Source organism: Arachis ipaensis, chromosome B2 (genome assembly GCF_059453495.1).
Source record: "Arachis ipaensis isolate K30076 ecotype BB chromosome B2, ASM5945349v1, whole genome shotgun sequence".
NCBI classification, from domain to species: Eukaryota; Viridiplantae; Streptophyta; class Magnoliopsida; order Fabales; family Fabaceae; genus Arachis; species Arachis ipaensis.
The window spans coordinates 67,491,864-67,515,560 of record NC_142437.1 but is presented as its reverse complement, the minus strand read 5'-3'; the positions used below and the strand labels follow the sequence as shown (position 1 = coordinate 67,515,560).

Here is a 23,697-nt window from a genome sequence, read left to right as displayed (position 1 = left end):
GATTCATAAAACAAGCATTAATCGGATCCTATAAGGCAATTTATATTTTATATCTTTTTATGATAATTCTGAAACCTCTATTGAGATCGCATCGTTTAGTTCTCAACTCCCTATATCCTAACATTTTTCATGAAATGAATAAGAAAGCTTTTGAGGGGTCGATAAGCCCTGGAAGTACAGTAGTTAAATTTAGAATATACTTGTATTTAGTTATTTTTATGTATCATACGTTATATATATAAGTATATGTATAGAAGTATAGTGGATGTATTTTTATTTATGACAATGAATGTAGTTGTTTGAGTTGTAGTATTTGTTGATTTTCTTGTTATGGTTGGATTTTTGGAATGTATGGATAAAAAACTGTACTCTATTTTAAGTTTCGTTTTTAAAAGCTCCTATAATATGTAAATAAATAATATAATAAATACATATAATATACTGTAACTTAAGCGTAATATTTTGGTAATAAGAGGATTACATTTTACATTATCAATCGTTATTGAAAATTATTAATAGTGTGACAAAAGAACAAATATAATTAATTTATAATCATTGAAGAATAAATTTAATTGATAAAATTTTTTAGAGACGAAATTTAAACAACTTATTTTTTTTGGAGATTAATTTGACTATTAACCCAAATTTTATAGTTCAAAATAGTTTGAGATATTATAAAACCAAAAGAATATAACATCTTAATAATCGGGCATTTGTAAATAATTTTTTATATTTGATTGCTAGAAAAATAAGATTAAGTTTTAAAGGATAAGTTATTAGTGTTATTGTTGTTTTAAAATTAAAATTGTAACGCAGTTGTTACTATTGGAATAGACTTTGGGACCACTTATACTATTGGAATAGACTTCGGGACCACTGGGCTTAGCTCAATTTATCCCGAATTACATTTTATAACTAGTGAGTAGTCACATTGTAGACGTTTTCTTTGCAAGTTAAATAAATAGTTTTATGTTTTCAGGCTGCGTTAATATTTCCGAAAAAAACATGGTTAGTATGTTTGCACTCTATCAACAGAATCAGTTAAAAATAATCAATTCTCTGTACAGCACTAAAGTAAACCAAGATCATTCTGTTCAATACATTCTTTTAATTACAAAAATCGATTATCCATAACTAAATAAACAAATAGGAAATAGCCGTCGTAATTCAAGAGTCAACTGGCCCCAATACGATCAACCATTACTTGTGCATTAAAACATTGAACCTTCAAAGGAAAACGGTGGGATGAGAGTGGTAACGAGGAACTTGAGAAAAAAAAACGAAAAAATAAATGAACGAAATCGCAATACTGAATGAAATTTATAGTTTTAATGTCTCCCTGAAACCAATGCTGAAGCTATGTTCTACGCCCTTTCTACCAACCATGGGAAGGCTTCCATTCTGCATCATGGCCACAAACTCATTATAATCTATGCGCCCATCCTGCATTCCATTAACCAGAGTTGATATCAGCCACAACTTGATAGAAGCATATTCTTCAGGTGTCGATGTGTTCAACTTCTAAGAAAAAACTGGATAGACCAATGAATGCTTCGTCTAAGGAGTACTTTTGATGTTTACTCCCAAAAATTTAGGGACTATAATAATAATAACAAGGCCTAAAGTCCCTGGTATATGCATTAAATGAGCTGCAATATTGTGCAAGTATTTCTCTTCGTTCTCTAAGGGGAGAGAGAAATAATGGGTATCAAGTTTACCAGCCTTATTGATGGTGAAGATAAGTTGAGTTAAATAAAAACCGGAGCCTCACTTTGTATAATCTAAGACAATTATATGAAGGAAAAAAAAAAATCTCAAATGCAATGAATTTCTCTGTTCTCATAGAATGTAAATAAAGGGCACATTAGCCTACTAGCATCCCAAAACTGTAAAGGATCTAGGGATAATAGATGCAAGCCAAGTATCTTCTTAATCAGAAATGTAAATTGGTAAAGTATGGGAGTAATCACTTTTGGATTGATTCTGTGAACCCATTTAAAATAAAATTATTGATCTAGGGACAGTTTGCTCCCTCGCTTTGGAGGATCCAAACTGGTAGAAAGCTCTACGACAACATGTTTTCTGCTCCAAATTTTAACACTGAAAAGATTCCACGGGGACTACAATAGTTATTTGTGCCCTATAAGAAAATGCTTAAGTTTTTTATATGGGATAAACCAAAGATATATGGTTTTGATTCCTCTAATATTTTTGTTGTGGTTTTGATCCAAAGATTATTTAAAGAAAAAGTAGTCCCTAACGTTATCTCATATACACAAAACTTGGAGATGCGTGTTTCTGTAGGATGGCAATAGGAAGTGCCAAAACCACAAGATAAATTTCAAAGATAAAAACAAAGCCACAGATTGCTAATGTTAGACAGATAAAAAATTTAACCCAAAAACTTATCTGCATTCCTATTAATCTAGTGGCAGGGGTAGGAGAACTCTTGGATGTAGACATGAAAGATGTAGAAACAAAATGGACAAGAAAGTCAAATAGTACGTTTCTCATAATCAAACCAAAACAAAGACGAACTATGATATATATAATTGGAAACTGATTAGTTACTTACATTATCTTGATCGATTTCTTTGATTATCTCTTCCAAGCGGGCATCTTCAATGCCAAACTCATCACAAGCCTGTTGAAGTTCATCTTGGGTAATATAACCACTTCCATCTTTATCAAAGTATGTAAAGGCTGCAAATAAATGATCTTCTCTTTCAATCTTATTAAGATGCAAGGTTGCAGCAATGAACTCGCCATAATCAATTGTTCCACTGTTATCTATATCAGCCTGCAATTGAGTTAGACATTTGAGTTAGCCTATTAGACAAAAGGAATAACATAAATGCACCAAGATAATTTAATGGTGTAGATCTAAAAGAGATTATTGATATACAATTACGCTAAAATCTATTCCATTGGATTGTCTTGATACCAAAAGAAAAGGTCAGTTGGTCCTTATTTGTTATTTGTTATTTGATATATATATATATATATATATATATATATATATATATATATATATATATATATATATCATGCTTGCAATTGTAAGCAGATATTCAATCTCAATTCCTCCTAATTACGTTTATGGTTTGACCATTTCGGGCCATTGAATAATCAACTGATTTTCCTCATGTCAGTTCCTGATCTTTAGGTCAGAGCTAGGAATTCAATCGATTCCAGGATTATATATCAATTCTATGTATCAACTTTTTTCACTATTTGTTCCCAATATCAATTGATATTCAATGGAGAATTTCGAAAGGTTGCTGTCAGAAATTATGGCAATTGAATCAGAAATTTGCCATAAGAAATCAGGCACTTGGTATATATATATATATCGAGAAAGTTATTATAATGGTTTTTATGTTTCTCATGCTTGGTTAAATATACCGAAATTTATCACCAACAACTTGCTAGAGCAGTATGTTACGTACCCTCAGGCACCAGTTGTTAAACAGTAGAGCTACATTGAGACTTTCATGCTTCTTCTAAACTTGCAGTCGGTATTTTTCATTTTGTCCAATTATTTTTTCTCAAGTGCCTATTCCTACTATGTACATGCCTAGAGTAATATTCTATGGTGTGCCAGATTTGGTACACAAAATTAAACAGTTCTAAGTCATTCAAGTAATATTGGAAATCAAAACCAATTTCACTTGCCATAGTCGTCTATCCTTCCCGAGAGGATCTTGTTCATCCTTGTCCTCAAATGTGATGCATAAGTGTCTAATACAAGGAAAATGGAATTCTGGAGCTTCCTTCAGACTACTGTTCATATACATGATACTCGACACAAGCGCAATACAATATGCCTTGATGAGTTGGCAGTCATTGCAAATACAGCTTCATTCGATATAACAAAAGACTTCTTACTTTATAATAGAGCAAATCAATTATATAGGTAATTTGGAGATAAAAATAAGGTGGAAATTTTTAATGACGAGCTCCATGAGTAATTTTACACATGAAACTCCTGAAAAACTCAATCCAATTTTTACCCCCTTACAAAACATACTCCTCAGCGGAAGATAATTCTTCTCAAGAACATTTGAAAATTTCAAATATGGGAATGTTAATCTTTTTCACTTATTCCATGTATAATTTTTTGGATTTAATTTACTGCTATCGATTTTATGAAAGCAAGAATAAATACTTACTGCTTGCATTAAATCATAGATCTCAGATTCCTTAAGATTAGCATCAAATCTTTTCAAGCCAGCTTTAAGTTCTTCGAAAGTTATTTGACCACTGTTGTCTGTATCTATCATCTTGAACATTTCCTTTAAGCCAGCTATTTCTTCTTCAGATAAGCTCTCTGCAATAACCTGAGAAAACAAAATTAATAGAAACATAATACATGTTTTCACCATGCAACCATGAAAGCACACTGAAAGTGATTGGATCTAGCAGAAATTAGGGGATTATATTGATGAACTAGGGATTGTAAATCACAATCCTTTAGTACACTGTTGGATCAAACCAACTGTGGAGAGAATTTTCCTCTCCTGAACTAACACACTTTAACAGAATTTTCTAACTGAATTGAAAACTAACCTACCACTAGTATTTATAGGCAGCCACTAGGACTAGCACTAATACCCCTAAACCTGATAAACTAGCTCAAAAAGAACAAACAAACCTGTTTCTATCATTACTCCCCCCCTGGACAACCACCTTGTCCCCAAGGTGGAACTCAGGAAAGGAGCTCCATTTGCTCCACTGCCAACCAGCAATTTGAATTCCTTGTTTTTACAGAGTATGGTTCATCGCATAAAAAGCATTCGCCTCGTGCATGTTTAGCTTTGTACTCCTTATTGCAAAGGCGCCGCACTCCTTGCCGGTTCGGACGCTCCACCCTTAACCCCACACCCATGCTTGCCAGACCCGTTGCAGCCAATGCGAGTACTGGCTTGTTAGTAACGAAGTTCTATGTAATTGGCGTACCCACACTACGGCCAAGAGCAGTCCGCAGTGCTGGTTCTCCACTTTCTGCGCCAGCTCCATCAGTTCATCCACTGTCTGAAATGTAAACAACCTGCATTCCTCACTCACTTCCAGCTTCAATCCATTCAAGAACAAGTCAATCAATAATTCTGGAGCCTGAGCTCGCAGCGGACGTGCGTGCATCACAAACTGGTCAATGTAGTAGTCCCGCACGGTGCTGGTTTGTCGCAGCTTCAGCAGCGATTGATAGGGACTATACAACCTCTCAAGCCAGAAGTGACGCAGTAACGCCACGGAAAGGGACTGCCACTACAGCGTTGGCGCGCCCACCACTGGAACCACGTGAACGTGGCCTTCCACGGCGGACATCGCCACCGCAAGCCACTCCTCTTCCGGCACCGCTTTGAACAAGAACTGCTCCATACGCTCGATCCAAGTCATCGTGTCCTAACCACGAAATATCAGGAGTTCCAGTTTTCTCCACTGCTCCAGCGCAGTTCTACTCCCTTGCAAGCCGCCGATGGCATGGTGCGACGCCAACGAACACCGTTTGTGACGGATCAGAGCGCCTGATCCATGGAATCCACTCATGCATCGATCCTCTGTAGCATACCTTGCAGTGCGCAGCACAGGTCTTCAAATCGGTCAAATCGCGATTCCATCGCATCCAATCTCCCTTCCATTTTCCGCAATCGCGGTTGTACCATTCACCCCTTCCAGGATCCATGGACTTCTAATACCAGTGATAGGATCTAGTTGAAATTAGGGGATTTTATTGATGAACTAATTACAATCTCTTATTGTACACTGTTGGATCTAACCAACTCTAAGAGAATTTTCCCCTCTTGAACTAACACACTTTAACAGAATTTTCTAACTGAATTGAAAACTAACTAACCACTAGTATTTATAGGCAACCACTAGGACTAGCACTACTACCCCTAAACCTGCTAAACTAGCTCAAAAAGAACAAACAAACCTGTTTCTATCAGAAAGACTTCCAAAACTAATGCAATTGTTGTAACTATTCACACATTTCAAGCATCAATATCAAGCTCTAATCACATGTCAAACGGCTTAGTTAGTGCATAAAGATACTTACTATAAGAGCCATTTTCTTAAGTTTATTCATAGCAGAAAATTGTTTCAGGCGACTTAGTACAGCAGAATCAAGTGGCTTGTCTGGAGCAACACCATCAACTTGAATCCATGGATGACCTGAAGGGAATTTGAACACATAAAAAAGATATTCTCTTTTAGATAAAAGAGAGTTTCCTGTGATGTCACAAGTAAAATTCAGAATTAACAGTTGTTCAATTATCTGGATTGGGCTTTTATTGTGCAGAATGAATATGCTTCCCTCATTATTAAGGCAGATCAATCATATGGTATATAGTTCAAGCACAAACATCACATAAGTATTCTGGGAATTCCAACAACGTATGATAGTACAGATATTCAGGCCTTCAATCTTAATATCTATCATAAAATTGAATGGACATAACCATTTTCTAATACAATCCTGTTATCTACTTTCACATATCCTTTTACTAAAGTGAGAATCGAGCATGGAACATATGATCTTTTTGCTTAAATGAGTACAGCTAACTATTCATTTTAGGCTAACTCATATAGTCATATATAATACCAATATCATATTATCATGAATAAATGGAAATATATTTACATAGTACTTGATGGGCAGTCATCCGCCTTCTAGGATCCCGAACAAGCATTTTCCTTACTAAATCTTTAGCACTTTCCGAAATTGCAGGCCAGGGATCTGACGAGAAATCAAGATCACCACGCAGAACCTGTTCAAATATTCCTTGTTCATTTTCTGCACCACATATATGAGAAAACAATTATGCAGTCAGATATGTTAAGGTATTATAAGACGACTTCAAAATTGCATTTTCCAGCAAAATCCTAAGTATTTGACCTGCCCAAAATGGAGGAACTCCACTCAAAAGAATATACAGGATAACTCCAGCACTCCAAACATCTGCTTCAGGACCGTACCTCTTTCGCAGAACTTCTGGGGCAACATAATATGGGCTGCCAACCACATCATTGAATATATCACCTGAAAGAAAAGATGATCAGATTTTCGCACAGAATCATTCTACTATGGAGAATCATTTTATAATATACTGGATAATAAAGTATTAAACCAATATAAAATTTGGAGCATGATAAAGTACATAATCAGAACAAGTCTAAATTAACATGTACGATGTATCTGCAATGTCCCAGGTTTCAAAATACAACTCACAGATTTATAGATATCCGTAATTCAGAAATTTCGAACATTAAACAATATATATATAATTCAGAGCTGCTAACATCTGTTCTCCAGATCCAGACTTTTTGCAGATCCTAGGAAAAGAGAAAAATCCTTAACTCCAAAGACCTAAACAAAGCTCGCAACAATTAAATTCATCCAATCTTGCACAACAAATGTTTAAATCACGAGTCATTGCCAAATTGACATGAACAAAACTTTTAATTAGTCAATTGAAAGAACCAAAATTGCAGTTTTATCTTACATTTGATTAATCACAACACAATTATACATATAGACCATGAGAAAATACCTGGCTTAAAGAACACGGATAATCCAAAGTCAATGGTTTTGAGAAGTGCATCCTCATGCTGATTCACAAAAAGAAAATTCTCAGGTTTAAGGTCTCTATGCATCACACCAAGAGAATGACAAGCTTCCACAACCCCAACTATGGTCCGTATAAGATCGGCAGCCTTTCTTTCAGTGTAATGTCCACGCTGAATAATCCTATCGAAAAGCTCACCACCTGCACATAATTCCATCACAACATAAACCGCTATCGCATCCTCATAAGCACCTTTAATGGAAATAACATTTGGATGGCCAGACAAGTGGTGCATTATCTGAATTTCTCTCCTCACATCCTCGACATCCTCGTCAGTTACCAGCTTCCTCTTTGCAATGGATTTACAGGCAAATTCTTGTCCTGTTGCCTTCTCAACACATAAAAATGTTGTCCCAAACTGTCCCTGTCCAAGTTTTCTTCCCAAACTGAAGAAATCCTTGAAATTACCAGTCTCTCTTTGTAAAACAGAATCAACACGAAGCCCTGCACTCGAAACTCTCTTCACAGAAGCTGGTTTCCTGTGTTTACTCTTCTCCTGTTCCGGTTCCGTTTCCACTTTTGACTTTGATTCTGGTTTTGATTTTTCTTTTGCCTCATGTTTTGGCATAGTTAACTGCTCAGGAGGTTTGTTCTGGACAGGCAACCCAGATTCAGGTTCATTGGTTGCTTCCTCCTTTACACTTTCTCGATTGGATGCCAATTCATCTGGCGATTGCGACCTCCACATTGCCGCAGAAACCGACTGAAGAAACCCATTTTTAATGCTAGGACCAACACAAGTGTTCCCCATAGTGCTTTACACTGGATTTTCTGGTGGTAATATTTGCGAAGCTTTCATAACTTGGATCTAGGCCTACACCATTTGACTCTGTTAAACACAAGAGAGAAGATCTGATTGTGATCTTCAAGTCTTTAATAGTGTTGATCTAAGTCAAACCCCATAGTAGTGCATAAGAAATTTGGTGTAAAAGAACAAATCCAAAGATTCAAGATCATCCAACAAAAAGATTGATTTGTTAGGCAGATAAAAACAGAAAAAAGTTTTATGCATTAAAGAACCTCAGCCAATAATAAGAAAAAAAAAGACAACAAAAATAAGAGAAGAGAGAAGCTCAGAAAATTGTTAGAATCAATTTGAAACAATACAAAGAAGAGTTGAACAAACGAAGCATAAGGGTGTAGCAAGAGGTTTAGGCCGACCTTGACTTGGCTAGGTCAGTTGTTGAGGAACGACATGAAAATGTGTTGAAAATGTGTTGTGTATGTTTTCCGTGTGTTGAGCAAGCTATTTCTTGGTTTATACTTTATATCATCGAAGTTTCCGAGTAATTATTACTAGCGGTTCAACAGGGTGGCTGTTCAGCTGGTTTTTTATTTTTTATTTTTGGTAAGAAATTAATTTTTATATTTTAAAAAAAATTAATTATTATATTAATTCTTATAATTTTATCAAATTTTTAAATTTTTTTTAATTCAGTTCTTATATTATTTTTAATTTTATAATTAAATCTTTTTTAATATAAAAAATATTAGAATTATTTAGATATTTTTCATAAATTAAAAATATTCATAATTAAAAATTTAACTAGATCTTTGACCATATACATTTTAGAAAAAATATTCTGTTAATTTTAATATTTTTTTATATAAAAATGACTTAATTACAAAATTAAAAGAAGTATAGAAATTGTTCACACTGTGACCCAAAATATAAAACTAGGCCAAATAAAGATGAAAGACCCAACTTTAAAAGGAGGCCTCAATCCCATGCTCAACCTCTTCTAAGAGGCCGGACACCAACAGAAGAGCCCAGCTCTACTTGCCCAAACAAGTAACTGCCTCCGGATATCCTTCTGCTACATCTAGAAGGGAAGTCCTAACAGACTCCCAAGATAAAGAGAACAGTTATCCATCAATAAAGATAAAACTACTCTAACAAAGGTGGTTATCTACTCTACTATAAATATACTGACACTCCTCAGGTATATTCACATTCTAATCTACTAAAAACCTGCCAAAAGTCCTTACTAACATAAGTATCGGAGTCTCTTGAAGGTACTACCCCCACCTTTTCATGAGAAACTCGGACAAGCGGCACCTCAACACATAGAGTCAGACACACAAAAGGATCCGGACCTCACGTCCAGGGCCAAATTAATGTTTCATGTAACCCTCGGAACATTGGCGCCGTTGTCAGGGATCTGGAATTCACCTTTTGATAATGGCGGACCACCAGCATGAAGACGGCCACACGGCTTATGAATCAGAAGTTGAGCCCCAACCAGAAGGCAATGCCCTTATATTGCCTCCATCACACCAAATGCGTGAACCCGTGAAGAAGGGCCATCAGGAAATCCACGTTCCAGGAGGGACTAAACCGGTAAGTGCACCGGGTTGTATCAAGTAATACCTCAGGTGAGTGAGGGTCGATCCCACGAGGATTGATTGACTGAGCAACAATGGTTGAATGACTCCTTAGTTAGGCAAGCAGAAAGTGATGTTTTGGAGTTCAAAAGCATTAAACAGTACTCCAGAAAGTAGGAAAGCAAATAGTAGAATTGGTGTGAAATATATATGAGAGAACATTTAAGGTATCGGAGATGTTTATTCTTCCGGATTAAGTTTTCTTACTAACTAATTTAATCATACAAGATTCATCTCATGGCAAACTGTCAATGATTAAACCCTAATGTCTTAGTGATTTAGTCTCCTCTAATCTAGTTAACCGCCAATGTCTTGGTCACTTAATTTTGATTAGACGGTTAGGTTCAATTCTAGTTTATTGGCTACAAAAATCATAATTACCCAAATATAAAAGGATTATATGTCACGTATCCTGTTAAGTCCAAGTAATTAGCCATTTAAGAGGAATTTACTTTCAAGCTGGTGTTCAAGTGAGATAACTCTTCCAAGAATCACAAGAACGTATATAGAATAAGGGTTATTCTTCCCATCTACCCAGATTCATAAGATGAAGAACAAAAGTAATATTTGAAACTGACTTAATACATTAATTAAAATAGAACAATAATAGTCTTAATCCATAGAAATAAATAGAGCTCCTAACCTTAACCAAGGAGGTTTAGTGGCTCATGCTTCAGAGAGAAAACTAGGATTTAGAAAATGTGAAAGTGCGGAAGTGAGAAGATCCCCCTAATGGTAGAATCTTTTCCCTTTTATATCTAACCTAATTTGATTTGAAACTAAAATAAAATAATAAATCCTAAACCTAAAACATTTTTTTGTAATTAAAAATAACAAAAAAAAAATAGAATAATTAAAAGCTAAATCTAACTAAAGATGCTTCATTAAAGAGAATTTGCCCAGATTACTGGCGCTAAACGCCAGTTGTAGCGTTTCGCGCCTTTGTGGGCAGAAAGCTCTCATTCTTCTCTGGCTTGTTGGCGCTAAACACCAGACTTGGCGTTTAGCACCCTAATAGACAGAAAGCTTCCTTGTGCTGCTGACTTGCTGGTGCTAAATGCCCAAGTCCGCATTTAGCGCCAGCTTGGCAGATTTGAATTCTTCTCTTTTCTTGCATCAAAAATTCTGCCAAACTTATCCGAACTTCACCTAAAATAATTAAAATACTAAAGCAACTCAAAGTAGCATCCAAAGAGGTTTCAAACACTAAAATAAGATTAAAATTCACTTAATTTGTATCTAAAATAAATAGAAAATATAGATAAGATGCTTGCGCATCAAAATTCACCATCCCGAAGATAAGAATCTCCCTCATACAACTGAGATCCTGGACCTAGTTCATGGCCAGGGAAATTAACTGGAACAGTTCGAACACGAAGCTGAACGAGAAGCGGAACGAGAGCTACAGAGAGAAGCAAGACGATGGAAGGAGTTAGAAGGAAAGCTCCGAAAGTTGGAGGCTGACCTTAGAAATCAGACTAACAGGTCGGATCGAGAAGAAGACCCCTTATGCGGAGAAGATCCTTTCACAAAAGAGATCATGAGGGCTAAGGTTCCTAGGAATTTTAAAACAGCCGATATAAATTTCTATGACAGGACAACCGACCCAAGGCACCATCTCAGCAACTTCAAAAGTCGGATGTACTTGGCTGACGCTTCTGATGCTTCTGACGCCACCCATTGTAAAGCCTTCCTAACTACTTTAACAAAGGTGGATATGAAGTGGTTCGACAACCTACTGCCCAGATCGATAACTAGCTTCGATGACTTGGCTAGAAAGTTTTTAACCAGGTTCTCTATCCAAAAGGATAAAACAAACACGCCCCAAGCTTGCTAGGAGTTAAGCAAGAGGTCGAAGAAACTCTCCGGGTTATGGGCATGGAAATTCAGAATCTACCCACCGAAGCTGTGTTTATGGGCATGGCAAATGGACTCAGAGAAGGACCATTCTCCCAGTCAATATCCAAAAAGCACCCGACTCCTTTGAACGAAGTTCAAGAAAGAACAGAGAAGTATATCAACATGGAGGAAAATTTTTGACTCAGGGAACCTCTCTTACAATCAAACCTGCCCTACCAACCTCGAGATAAAGAAAAGGAAACCAAAAAGAAGGAGGAGCGAAATGTAGAGAAGCCTAAAAAATATCACAACTACACTCCTCTAAGGGTTTTTCTGGTGGATGTTTACAGAGAGATATGCCACACGAAGAAGCTTCCACCTCCATGCTCGATCAAACACAAAAGGCAGGAAGTCGGACCAAATACTGTGAGTACCACAAGCTCTACAGACATTCCACCAATGAATGCTACGACTTAAAAAATGTCATAAAAAAGTTGGCCAGAGAATACCGACTTGACAGATATTTGGCCGAGAGATCGGATAACCCGAGGAAAAGAAGACGGGATGAGGAAGGAGGACGACAAGAACGGCAACCTCACACCCCAGAACGGCATATACACATGACCAATAAAGGCAAGAGGGGGAATATCCAAATCATCACGAAAAAGACACCTCAATGAGGTATATCAAGTCGGGGAAGACAGTCAAGTCACTACAAGAAAATAGAACATTCGTAACAAAAACTTTGTAACAAATTTAAAATTGTTACAAAAAATTATCTTTTTGTAACAAAAATTAGTGATTGTTACATAATAATAATGTTTTGTAACAACAATATAATTTGTTACAAAATGTTTTGTTATTTTGTAACAATTTGATTTTTTTGTTACAAATTAGATTAGCTTTTATAACGAACCGATGTTTTGTTGCAAAATTTTATAATATTTTGTAACAAAAGATAAAGTTATTGCAAAAGTTCAAAATATTTTGTAAAAAAATATCCATTTGTTTCAAAAACTCTAATTATTTTGTAAACACACTTTTGAGAAAGCGAAGTCCGACATATAGCCCGGGAATCCAATGCCCGAGCTGATGCCCTCTCAAAATTAGCCAGCACCAAGCCAGGGGGGCAACAATAGAAGTCTTATTCAAGAAACTCTGCAATCACCATCAATTTCCAAAGAGGAAGAGGTATTGACCATATCCAATCAACATTTAGGATGGATGACTCCCATAGTCAACTACCTCAAATTCGATGTACTTCCCAAGGATAAAAACGAAGCCAGAAGGCTCGTCAAAGAGGCACAAAATTACACACTGGTCTACAACATTTTATATATAAGAGGAATCTCAACACCTCTTTTAAAATGCGTCCCGACCTCCAACACAAGGAAGTCTTAGAAGACGTATATAGTGGCACATGTGGAGATTACTTGGGAGCTCGATCATTGGCCAAAAAAGTGATCCGAGCTTACTTCTTCTGGCCGACCTTATAGAGGGAGGCAGTCAAGTTCATTAAGAAATGTCCACCCTGCCAAAAACACGCCAATTTCCATGTGGCACCTCCTGAAGAGCTCATCAGTATTACCTCACCATGGCCATTTGTGAAACAGGGTCTCGACCTACTTGGACCATTTCCACAAGCACTAGGCCAAGTTAAATATCTCATAATAGGGATTGACTACTTCACTAAATGGATTGAGGCAGAACCACTAGCAACTATTACTACCCAAAAAAGTCAGAAATTTTTATACAAGAACATTTTCCCAAGGTTTGGGTTACCCCACTCCATCACCACGAACAATGGGACTCAATTTATCGACTCAATCTTAAGAAACTTGGTGGCTGACCTAAAAATAAAACACCAGTTCACGTCGGTAGAACACCCCCAGGCTAATGGACAAGTCGAAACTACTAACAAAGTCATACTGGTCAGGTTAAAGCGCCAACTGTAGGACATAAAAGGAGCTTGGGCTGATGAGCTCCCTCAAGTCTTATGGGCATATCAGATTACTCCCCATTCTACAACGGGAAAATCACCTTTCTGACTTGCTTATGGAATGGAAGCTATGATACCCATAGAAATAGCTGAAGAATCACCTAGAGTAATACTTTACAATGAAGGATTTAACATCTAAGCATAGAAAGAAGAGCTCAACCTCCTTCCTGAAGTCCAAGAAAGAGCTTGGATTAGGGAGGAAGCTCTAAAGCAAAGGATCGCTCTAAGGTATAACCAAAAGGTGATCGAAAGGAACTTCTCCTTAACGATCTAATCCTGATCCAAAATGACATTGGAGTACAGAAATCAGGAGAAGGAAGGCTGGCTACAAATTGGAAAGGACTTTACAAAATAGTAGAGGTCTTTAGCAAAGGTTACTACAAAGTGTCCGATCTCCAAGGGCGGGAGCTCCCGAGGTCTTGGCACGCATCTAATATTAGAAAATACTACAGCTAAGATAAAGACCTCGCGCCTTGGTGCACTCTTTTTCCTAGTTATAAGGGTTTTTTAACGACTCACCAGTAATGGGCGGATATTTTATACACCTTTTGGTATTATTTTCATAGAGTTTTTAGTTATGTTTTGTTAAGTTTTATCAAGTTTTAGTAGGTTTTAGTGCGAAAATTACTTTTTGGATGCTACTTTGAGTTTTTGTGTTTTTAATATGTTTTTATGTGATTTTTGGGTGATTCTGGCAAGTTTTGAAAAAGCCTGATTCAGAGACAGAGAAAGGACTACAGATGCTGTTAGATTCTAACCTCCATGCATTCAAACGAACATATCTGGAGGTACAGAGGTCTAAATGACACGCTCTCAATGGCGTTGGAGAGCTAACATCCAAGGCTTTCCAGAAATATATAATGGTTCATACTTATTCTTGGAAATGATGGCCCAAAACAGGCGTTGAACGCCCATCTGCCCCCCTGCCTGGCATTTAGACACCCCAGAAGGACCAAGATGGCATTTGGACACCTAAAAGGGAGCAAGCCTGGCATCCAATACCCCAAGAGGAGTCTAAACATGTGGATTCACCCAAAGCTCAGCCCAAACACTCACCTAGTGGGCCCAAGAAGTAGAATTTTGCACCAAGAGTCCAGTCTATCTTATTTCTGTAATCTCTAGTTATTAGAATAGTATAAATAGAACAAAGATCACCCTTGTTAGAGATCTATCTTTTGGCTTATTCAAACCTTTCACTACTATTTTTTGTAAGCTTTGAGCAACTAAACATCCTAAGTTAGGGTTAGGAGCTCTGCTAATTCTCATGGATTAATAATATTACTGTTTCTATTTCAATATGTCTAATTCTATTCTCTAATGCGTTCTCGTTCTTCAATCTCAATGAATTGGGGGTGATCCGTGACATTCATCCTTGTTCTACATGGGTTCTGTGTGACTGGTGCAGAATTTATAACCCACAAACTAACTGGTAAGTGCACCGGGTCGTATCAAGTAGTACCTCAGGTGAATGAGGGTCGATCCCATGAGGATTGATAGACTAAGCAACAATGGTTGATTAATATACTTAGTTAGGCAAGCATAAGATGGTGTTTGAAAGTTCAATTGCATTAAACAGTAAATTCAGAAAATCAGAAAGCAAGCAGTAAATTGATGTGAATAATATATGAGAGAACAGTTAAGACTTCAGAGTTATCTATTTTCCGGATTGACTTTTCTTACTAACTATTTTAATCATGCAAGATTTAATTCATGGCAAACTATATGTGACTAAACCCTAATTCCTTAGACATTTTTAGTCTCCTCTAAAATTCATCAACCACCAATTCCTTGGTCACTTAATTCCAATTGGAGGGTGAAGTTCAATTCTAGTTTATATACCACAGAAATTCTAATTACCCAAATATAAGAGGATTATATGTCACGTATTCCGTTAAGTCCAGATAATTAGAAATTTAGGAGAATATGTTTTTAAGCTATTATTCAAGTAAAGAGCTTTTCCAAGTTATACAAGAACTCAATTAGAACAAGGGTCATACCTCCGTTCCACCCAAATTCATAATATAAAGAACGAAAATAATTCTTGAATTATAAATCAGTACATGAATTAAAATAGAAAAATAATAGTATCAATCCATACAATAGATAGAGCTCCTAACCTTAACAGTAGAGGTTTAGTTGCTCATGGTTCAGAGAGAAAAACTAGGATTCATCAAAACTATAAAGTGCAGAATGAGGTAGAATAGAAGAGCAGAGCCCGAAGGGCTGATTCTTTTCCCTTTTATATCTAACCATAATTAATGTAAATTATAATTTCTAAAACTAAATAATATCTTTTCCTATTTTAAAATAAAATACAAATTCAATTAAAATTAATTAAGCTTCATGCGGAGCTTTGTATGAGTTCCTAGGACCACTTGGGGTATTAGGATCCACGCTGAACTTGGAAAATATCAAGTTCAGCAGCGTGGATGAGGCAGTATGTCTCCTTTGGTGCGTTCCTTGAGTCCACGCTGAACTTGGGAATTCTCAAGTTCAGCGTGGATGATGTGTGATTCTTTCTTTGGAGCTTTTGATCCCACGCTGAACTTGGAGTTTCTCAAGTTCAACGTGGGGTTGTACGTATGAAATGGAAGAAAAGGGTATACTATTATATATCGTTGAAAAGCTCTGAAAGTTAAATTTCCAATGCCACTAGAATCATGTCAATTAGACCTCTGTAGCTCAAGTTATTTTTGTTTGAGTGCAAGGAGGTCGGGGTTGACAACATCATTCGCTTTCTTCCTTTTCTGCTACAAAACTCTGTCAAATCCATCCGAATTGTAACACCCTAATTACCCTAAGCCTTACCTCTAGCCGTAAAGTAAAAGTTAATAAAAGGTTACGAAAATCCTAAGGCTTATACATATTTACATATAGAAGGAAATATATTCTAGAAGCCCGATGAAGGATACAGCTCAAAAATAGGATTTGAAAAGTGCAAAACGTACTAGCGAAGCTACTAACTTAAAGCACAAGATATAGATATAGTATAACATAAGATAAGAGTATAATATCATAAGAATCTAGCCACGGCTCACGGATTTTAAGCCGGCTAGCTATAATACAGACATATAGAAACCAGACAGTTTAAAACAGCTTATACAAGTTTTTCTCTCAAATTAAGCCACTAGGCAAAAGTAAAATACAAAAGATGAGAGATCATATACAAGATAAGCAAAAGACTCCAAAATAAAATTACATCCAGGATCCTCCGCTTTGTCACCATCAGAACAACTCACCGAGGTGGGTTGCGACCTGCATCTGAAAAACTACAACAGAATATGGTATGAGAACCGGAGGTTCTCAGTTTAGTAACAGTGCCCAGTGATGTAAGATATAAGACCCCGGGACACGAAAGGCAATCCTAGACTTCATATCCATTACAAGATTCATCTTAAGGCATAACTACAACAGTAAAGCATATATAAACCTTAACATAACTTAAAAGCTTATCATAACTTAAGGGGCGATCTAACTTAAGGGATTTTCTAGTCTAACAGTTCTCTGCTGTCCCACAGCTTTTGCCAACCTATCCTCCATGTGATCCCATCGCCACCGCCTTCCGAACCTCCTCAGCACCAGACAAACACAGATAATGCAAGCAAGGAAAACACAAGTAGTATTCATATATATAACAAGTAATTCAAGAAGCAAGTAGATATTTTATACAATTAGGCAAACCCAAATAGTCAAAGCAAGCAAGCACATATGAGATGCATATGATGAATGCCTGTCCTATTAGCTCGTGATATCACTTGTTGGTCCTTAAACGCTAACCCGACATCCTCCCGGATGTAGCCTTTTCTGCCATACTAGAGATATAGTGCCTTGCACACTCGTGCAGCAGCGAACCTGCTATGCCAGAGATATAGTGCCCTGCACACTCATGTAGTAAGGAGTCTACTACGTCAAAGATATAGGTCCCTGGTGCATGAAATTGTGATTGTTCATTCCTTGGTAACGGCGCTAAAAACTTAATACGCACGTTCATAATTTTAGTTCTCTTCACAATTTCGATACAACTAACCAGCAAGTGCACTGGGTCGTCCAAGTAATAAACCTTACGTGAGTAAGGGTCGATCCCACGGAGATTGTTGGCTTGAAGCAAGCTATGGTCACCTTGTAAATCTCAGTCAGGCGGATTCAAAAGGTTATAGAGTTTTAATAATTAAAAGATAAATAAAACATAAACTAGGATAGAGATACTTATGTAATCCATTAGTGAGAATTTCAGATAAGCATATAGAGATGCTTTCGTTCCTCTGAACCTCTGCTTTCTTGCTGTCTTCATCCAATCATTCCTACCCCTTTCCATGGAAAGCTGTATGTAGGGCATCACCGTTGTCAATGGCTACATCCCATCCTCTCTGTGAAAATGGTCCAATGCGCTGTCACTGCATGGCTAATCATCTGTCGGTTCTCGATCATACTGGAATAGGATTTACTATCCTTTTGCGTCTGTCACTACGCCCAGCATTCGCGAGTTTGAAGCTCGTCACAGCCATCCCTTCCCAGATCCTACTCGGAATACCACAGACAAGGTTTAGACTTTCTGGATCTCAAGAATGGCCGTCCATGGGTTCTAACTTATACCACAAAGATTCTAATATCTCGGACTCGGTCCTCTGTATTAGATATCTAAGAGATACTCATTCTAGATTGTTTGTATGTAGAACGGAAGTGTTTGTCAGGCACGCGTTCAGAGGTGAGAATGATGATGAGCGTCACATAATCATCACATTCATCATGTTCTTGGGTGTGAATGGATATCTTAGAGAAGGAATAAGCTTGAATTGAATAGAAAAATAGTAGTACTTTGTATTAATTCATGAGGAACAGCAGAGCTCCACACCTTAATCTATGGAGTGTAGAAACTCTACCGTGGAAAATACATAAGTGATAAGGTCCAGGCATGGCCGAATGGCCAGCCCCCAAAACGTGATCAAAGGATCAAAAGATAATCCAAAGATGTTCCAAATATGTAAATAAAATAGTAAAAAGTCCTATTTATACTTAACTAGTTACTAGGGTTTACAGAAATGAGTAAATGATGCAGAAATCCACTTCTGGGGCCCACTTGGTGTGTGCTTGGGCTGAGCATTGAGCTTTACACGTGTAGAGGCTTCTCTTGGAGTTGAACGCCAGTTTGTAACCTGTTTCTGGCGTTTAACTCCACTTTGCAACCTGTTTCTGGCGTTTTACTCCAGAATGCAACATGGGACTGGCGTTGAATGCTAGTTTGCATCATCTAAACTCGGGCAAAATATGGACTATTATATATTTCTGGAAAGCCCTGGATGTCTACTTTCCAACGTAATTGAGAGCGCGCCATTTGGAGTTCAGTAGCTCCAGAAAATTCACTTTGAGTGCAGGGAGGTCAGAATCCAACAGCATCTGCAGTCCTTCTTCAACCTCTGAATCTGATTTTTGCTCAAGTCCCTCAATTTCAGCCAAAAAATACCTGAAATCATAGAAAAACACACAAACTCATAGTAAAGTCCAAAAATGTGATTTTTAATTAAAAACTAATAAAAATATACTAAAAACTAACTAAATCATACTAAAAACTATGTAAAAATAATGCCAAAAAGCGTATAAATTATCCGCTCATCAGTCCCGCACACTTCCTGCAGCAGAGAAGGAACTAACCACAACAAATCATGCAGCAGAACAATCTGCCACGCTGGAGATATAGGCCCCACACACTCTCAACATTCAACAAGTGATGCGACAGAAACATCTGCCACGCCAGAGATATAGGCTCCGCACACTCTCAACAACAACTAGTCATGCAGCAGGAAAAATCTGCTGCACCGGGTGATGACATGTCACCATGTCATATTTTTCTATGCTTTTTCATACAAGAAATTTATGATTAGTGCTCAAATATTGCATTCTTTGGTGCTTAAATGGTATATTTCTTTGATCTTTTGATTTGATAAACTTTGTAGGAAATAAGAAGAAAAAGAAGCAAAAAGAGCACAAAATAAGCTAAAAAGAAGAAAAGAGGAAATTTGGGCACACTTTGAAGTTGGAGCACACTTTGGAGGCTTAGGCCACGCTTCTAAAAGCGTGACCCATGACCAAATCAAGGAAGAGAAGCGTGGCCCAAAGGAAGAAAAGCGTGGCTCAAAACAAAGAACAAGAGAGGAAAAAAGCTTGAGCTAAAGTTTGCCTCAAACTTTAGCTCAAACTTTTGGAGGAGCTTGACTACACCCTGGAGGGAGCAAAAGCTTGCGCTAACGTTTGCCTCAAACTTTTTGGCAAATGTTGGCGCCACACCAACATACCCAGGGGAGAAAAAGCTTGCGCCAACGTTTGCCTCAAGCTTTTTGGCAAACGTTGGCGCCACACCACAAGGCATACAAGGGGTATACTTCCAACAAGAATAACTTGAGCTACAGAGCTCCAAATGAGGTGATTCAAAAAGCAATGGAAAGTAGGAATCGAGAGCTTTCCAAGCATATATGACACTGCATGGTGGACACTAAAATTGAGGGAGAAAACTGCCCCGCAATGAGCATAAATGAACATGGTGGCAACCTGCAGTGAGGCCAACTGACCTCTGCACCTTCGACGGAGTATAACTCGAGCTGTGGAGCTCCAATTGATGCGCTTCCAAAGGCATTGAAAAGTAGACATTCAGGGATTTCCAACAATGTATAATAGTATGGGGTGGACAATATGTTTGAGCCTCCAGAACTGGCGTTTTCGACCACGTTTGAGGCAAACTTTACCTCAAACGCTGCACACCAAGGCCAGCGACCTTGTCCTCTTCAAATAAGTATAACTTGAGTTGTAGATGTCCAATTGAGGTGATTCCAATTGGGTTAGAAAGCTGACATTCAGAGCTTTCTAACCATATATAATAGTCTATAGTGGGCATGAAATTTGCAACGTTGACAAGCAGACAAAGTAGTACCCCAACATGCATGCAAAGGGGCCAACGTTTGAGCAAAAGTTTGACCCCAAACTTTAGCTCAAACGTTGGTAGCAGCAAGAATGGGGCAGCTGGTGTAAAAAGTTTGAGTAAAAGTTTGCCTCAAACTTTTACTCAAACTTTTACTCAAGCTTTTATAATTCCCAACCCGGTTCACTTCGGTTCTCTCTCCAACTCCAAGTGCAATCAACAGAGGCCATCTTTAACCCAAATCCAAAGCACGCAAGGCCCATTATCATCACTCAAAGGCACAAGAGATAGATAAAATAGGAATTTTATTTAATTGTAATTTGTTTTTAATTTCATTTTCATTTTCATTTTGTAAAGCCTATATAAGGCATCATTTTCATATTTGTTAAAGAAAGGCGAGCTCCACTAGGGAGCATTAGGAATACAGAACTCTCTCTCTTTAGTTTTTCTTTTTGTTTTAAATCTTCGGTTGAGAATTGAAGAAATTCTGTTTCAATCTCACCTTGAGAATTCTCTCTGTTTTCTTCTTCTGCAATTTTAATTTCTCCTCTACTACAAGTTCCTTTGCTGCAAGTTTACAATTTAATTTACATTGAGCTTGATTTTGATCTTTGGTTCTCATTGCTTTCTGTTCTTACTGAATTCAATTTATATTCAAGCAATTTAATTCTTCTGCAAGTGCTCTGCATTTTACATTTCGGTTCATGATCTGATTTACTTTTCCTGCAAGTTTAATTTTTTTCTAAGCTTTGATCTACTGCTCTCTTTAATTTCCAGCACCCACTCCCCTTTACATTTAATGTAATTTTACTTTTCTTGCAATTTAAGATTCTTGCAATTTACATTTCTTGCTCTTAAAGTTACTTGCCAATTTATATTCTGCAACTTTAAATTCATTGTCCTTTACTTCCTGTTGGTTACAATTTCACAAAATTTACATCAATGTTAGCTTGACTAAACTAATCACCCACTAAAGTTGCTTGATCCATCAATCCCTGTGGGATCGACCTCACTCACGTGAGTTTTATTACTTGATGCGACCCGGTATACTTGCCGGTGAGTTTTGTGTTGGATCGTTTTCCGCACATCAAGTTTTTGGCGCCGTTGCCGGGGATTGATTTAGATCAACAATGATTAAGTGGGTGAGAAGTCTAGATCAAGCATTTTCTTTATTTTTGTTCTCTGTTCTAAGTTGAAACCAAGGTGTTTGAGTTATTGCCTCACTAAGAAATTCTTTCTCTATGACATGAATTTCAAATTTCATTGATGTTTACAAAATACAAATGGAGTTCAACTCATCTTATGGTCAAACAAAATTTTATGGGATATCACCCACCATCACCAATATCTAATAATGGTTGGGAATATCACCAAGAAACTTCAAATTCTGGGCACTCCAATTCATGGAGCTATGCTTCAGAACCACAAGATGAGAAAGAAAATCATATGGGATATTTCCCTCCACCACAAAATGATGCAAGTCATGATTCTAATGGTGGCTGGGAAGGGAATTCTAGTACTCCATATGATATTCATCCAAAGATATCATCACTTGACCATACTTCAACCGAAAGCCCCTTTCAAAACTCACCACCCACACAAACTTCCATGAACCACTCAAGGCTTTCAAAGCTTGAGTCCATGTTCAAAAAATATGAGGAGGAGACAATGGAAGCCTGGAAAAGGGAAGAAATCATCCGTCAGAGGACGAATGAGCACTTGGAGAACATAAGGAAAAACTTAGAACCATCAAACAGTAAGGATGAAGACCAATTGATGGATGTGAAGGATAAAGTGGAAGAGCAAGATGAAGAGACTACTGAGTCAAGTGAATTCTTAGTGAAAAAGAAAGAGGTGGTGGAAATAGCTGAAAATGAAACTGCACTTGAGATGACAAAAGAACCTGAACACTCACAACCTCCTCAAACCCCCCTGGACCAAAACGCCTCAACACTTGAATCCATGATTGAAAGGTATGAAGAGGAGATGAAGAAAGCTTGGGAAGATCAACAAACCTCCTCCATAAAAGAGCTATTAAAGCAAATGTTGAGTGCAAGGGAGGAAGTGGAAGAGCAAGAAAGTGAGGAAGTCATTCCAGAAAATTTACACTCAAGTGAGGAAGAGTTCATGGAACCACCGATTCAAAAGGTTCTGGATGAATACAAAACTCCAATAATCACACAGCAACCAAGACTTGGATTCAAAGAAGTAAAGGCAACTAACAAGAGCACCAATCCTGTCCCTGATCCAGCAAGCAAGATCAATCAAGCCAATTTCACAAGGAAGCTTGCTGAAAGGAGACCAAGACAGGGGACAATAACTGAAACTTCTCCTCCTGTGAAGTCATTTCTCTTAACAAATTAGAAGAAGAGGAAGAAAGTAAAGAACATGTAGACAGTAGGTACATTTCTTCTCCTTACTTTGTTTAAATTTCAATAAATTGGCATATGGTTACATTCTAACTTTGGTGTTGCCTTGCAACAAATTGTTTTCAATCTTTTTGGATGATTGCATCAAATCAAAAATAAAAGTGACACACCAAGATTCTAAGTTTGGTGTGCCACCTATTTTTCTATGCAAATCATTCAGCAATACCACTTGTCTGCATAACCATAATGTCTTTGCAGTGTTAATTTTCTTTTGGTTTGATATTTTGTTATTCTGTTTACTTTAGTTAATTCTTTGTTTTTAATGCTTTCATTTTAGTTTACTTATTCACTGTGTTTGTTAATACATTACCGAGAGAGTTTTATACATGACATATTCTTGGCTTGGTGATTGTACTTAACAAATAACAGTTTCACTTGCTTAGTTTTAATTCAAATAAATGGACATAGGATTGCATTCTAAGTTTGGTGTTGCTATGCAACACAAATTGCTTCAAATCTTTACTGGATACATGCATTGATTCCAAGTGAAAGTGTCACACTAAG

The 23,697-nt window shown here is 37.2% G+C and overlaps 1 protein-coding gene across 3 annotated transcripts; it reads right to left on the bottom strand.

Annotated features, from left to right (window-relative positions):
- Positions 1-1,017: 1,017 nt before the first annotated feature.
- On the bottom strand, positions 1,018-8,934 carry LOC107625332 (calcium-dependent protein kinase 1). Of its 3 annotated transcripts, none has more exons than XM_016327954.3 (8): positions 8,793-8,934; positions 7,557-8,445; positions 6,902-7,045; positions 6,647-6,799; positions 6,062-6,177; positions 4,173-4,340; positions 2,576-2,800; positions 1,018-1,443 (listed from the first exon to the last, which is right to left on the bottom strand). In XM_016327954.3, the coding sequence occupies exons 2-8, from the start codon at positions 8,380-8,382 to the stop codon at positions 1,321-1,323; spliced, it is 1,755 nt and encodes a 584-aa protein (XP_016183440.1). In that variant the 5' UTR covers positions 8,383-8,445; positions 8,793-8,934; the 3' UTR covers positions 1,018-1,320. The 3 variants fall into 3 exon arrangements, with proteins under 3 accessions (XP_016183440.1, XP_016183439.1, XP_016183441.1); XM_016327953.3 differs by having other exon boundaries at positions 7,557-8,460; positions 8,793-8,907; XM_016327955.3 differs by having other exon boundaries at positions 7,557-8,518; positions 8,793-8,871.
- Between the last annotated feature and the right edge of the window lie 14,763 nt (positions 8,935-23,697).

Excerpts from the sequence above, each read along its gene's own strand:
- LOC107625332 (XM_016327954.3), bottom strand. The coding sequence starts at position 8,382 with ATGGGGAACACTTGTGTTGGTCCTAGCATTAAAAATGGGTTTCTTCAG. Across the intron at positions 4,341-6,061 it reads TTAAGAAAATGGCTCTTATA|GTTATTGCAGAGAGCTTATC; the intron begins GTAAGTATCTTT and ends TTGTTTTCTCAG. Across the intron at positions 1,444-2,575 it reads AAGAAATCGATCAAGATAAT|GATGGGCGCATAGATTATAA; the intron begins GTAAGTAACTAA and ends AATGGAATGCAG.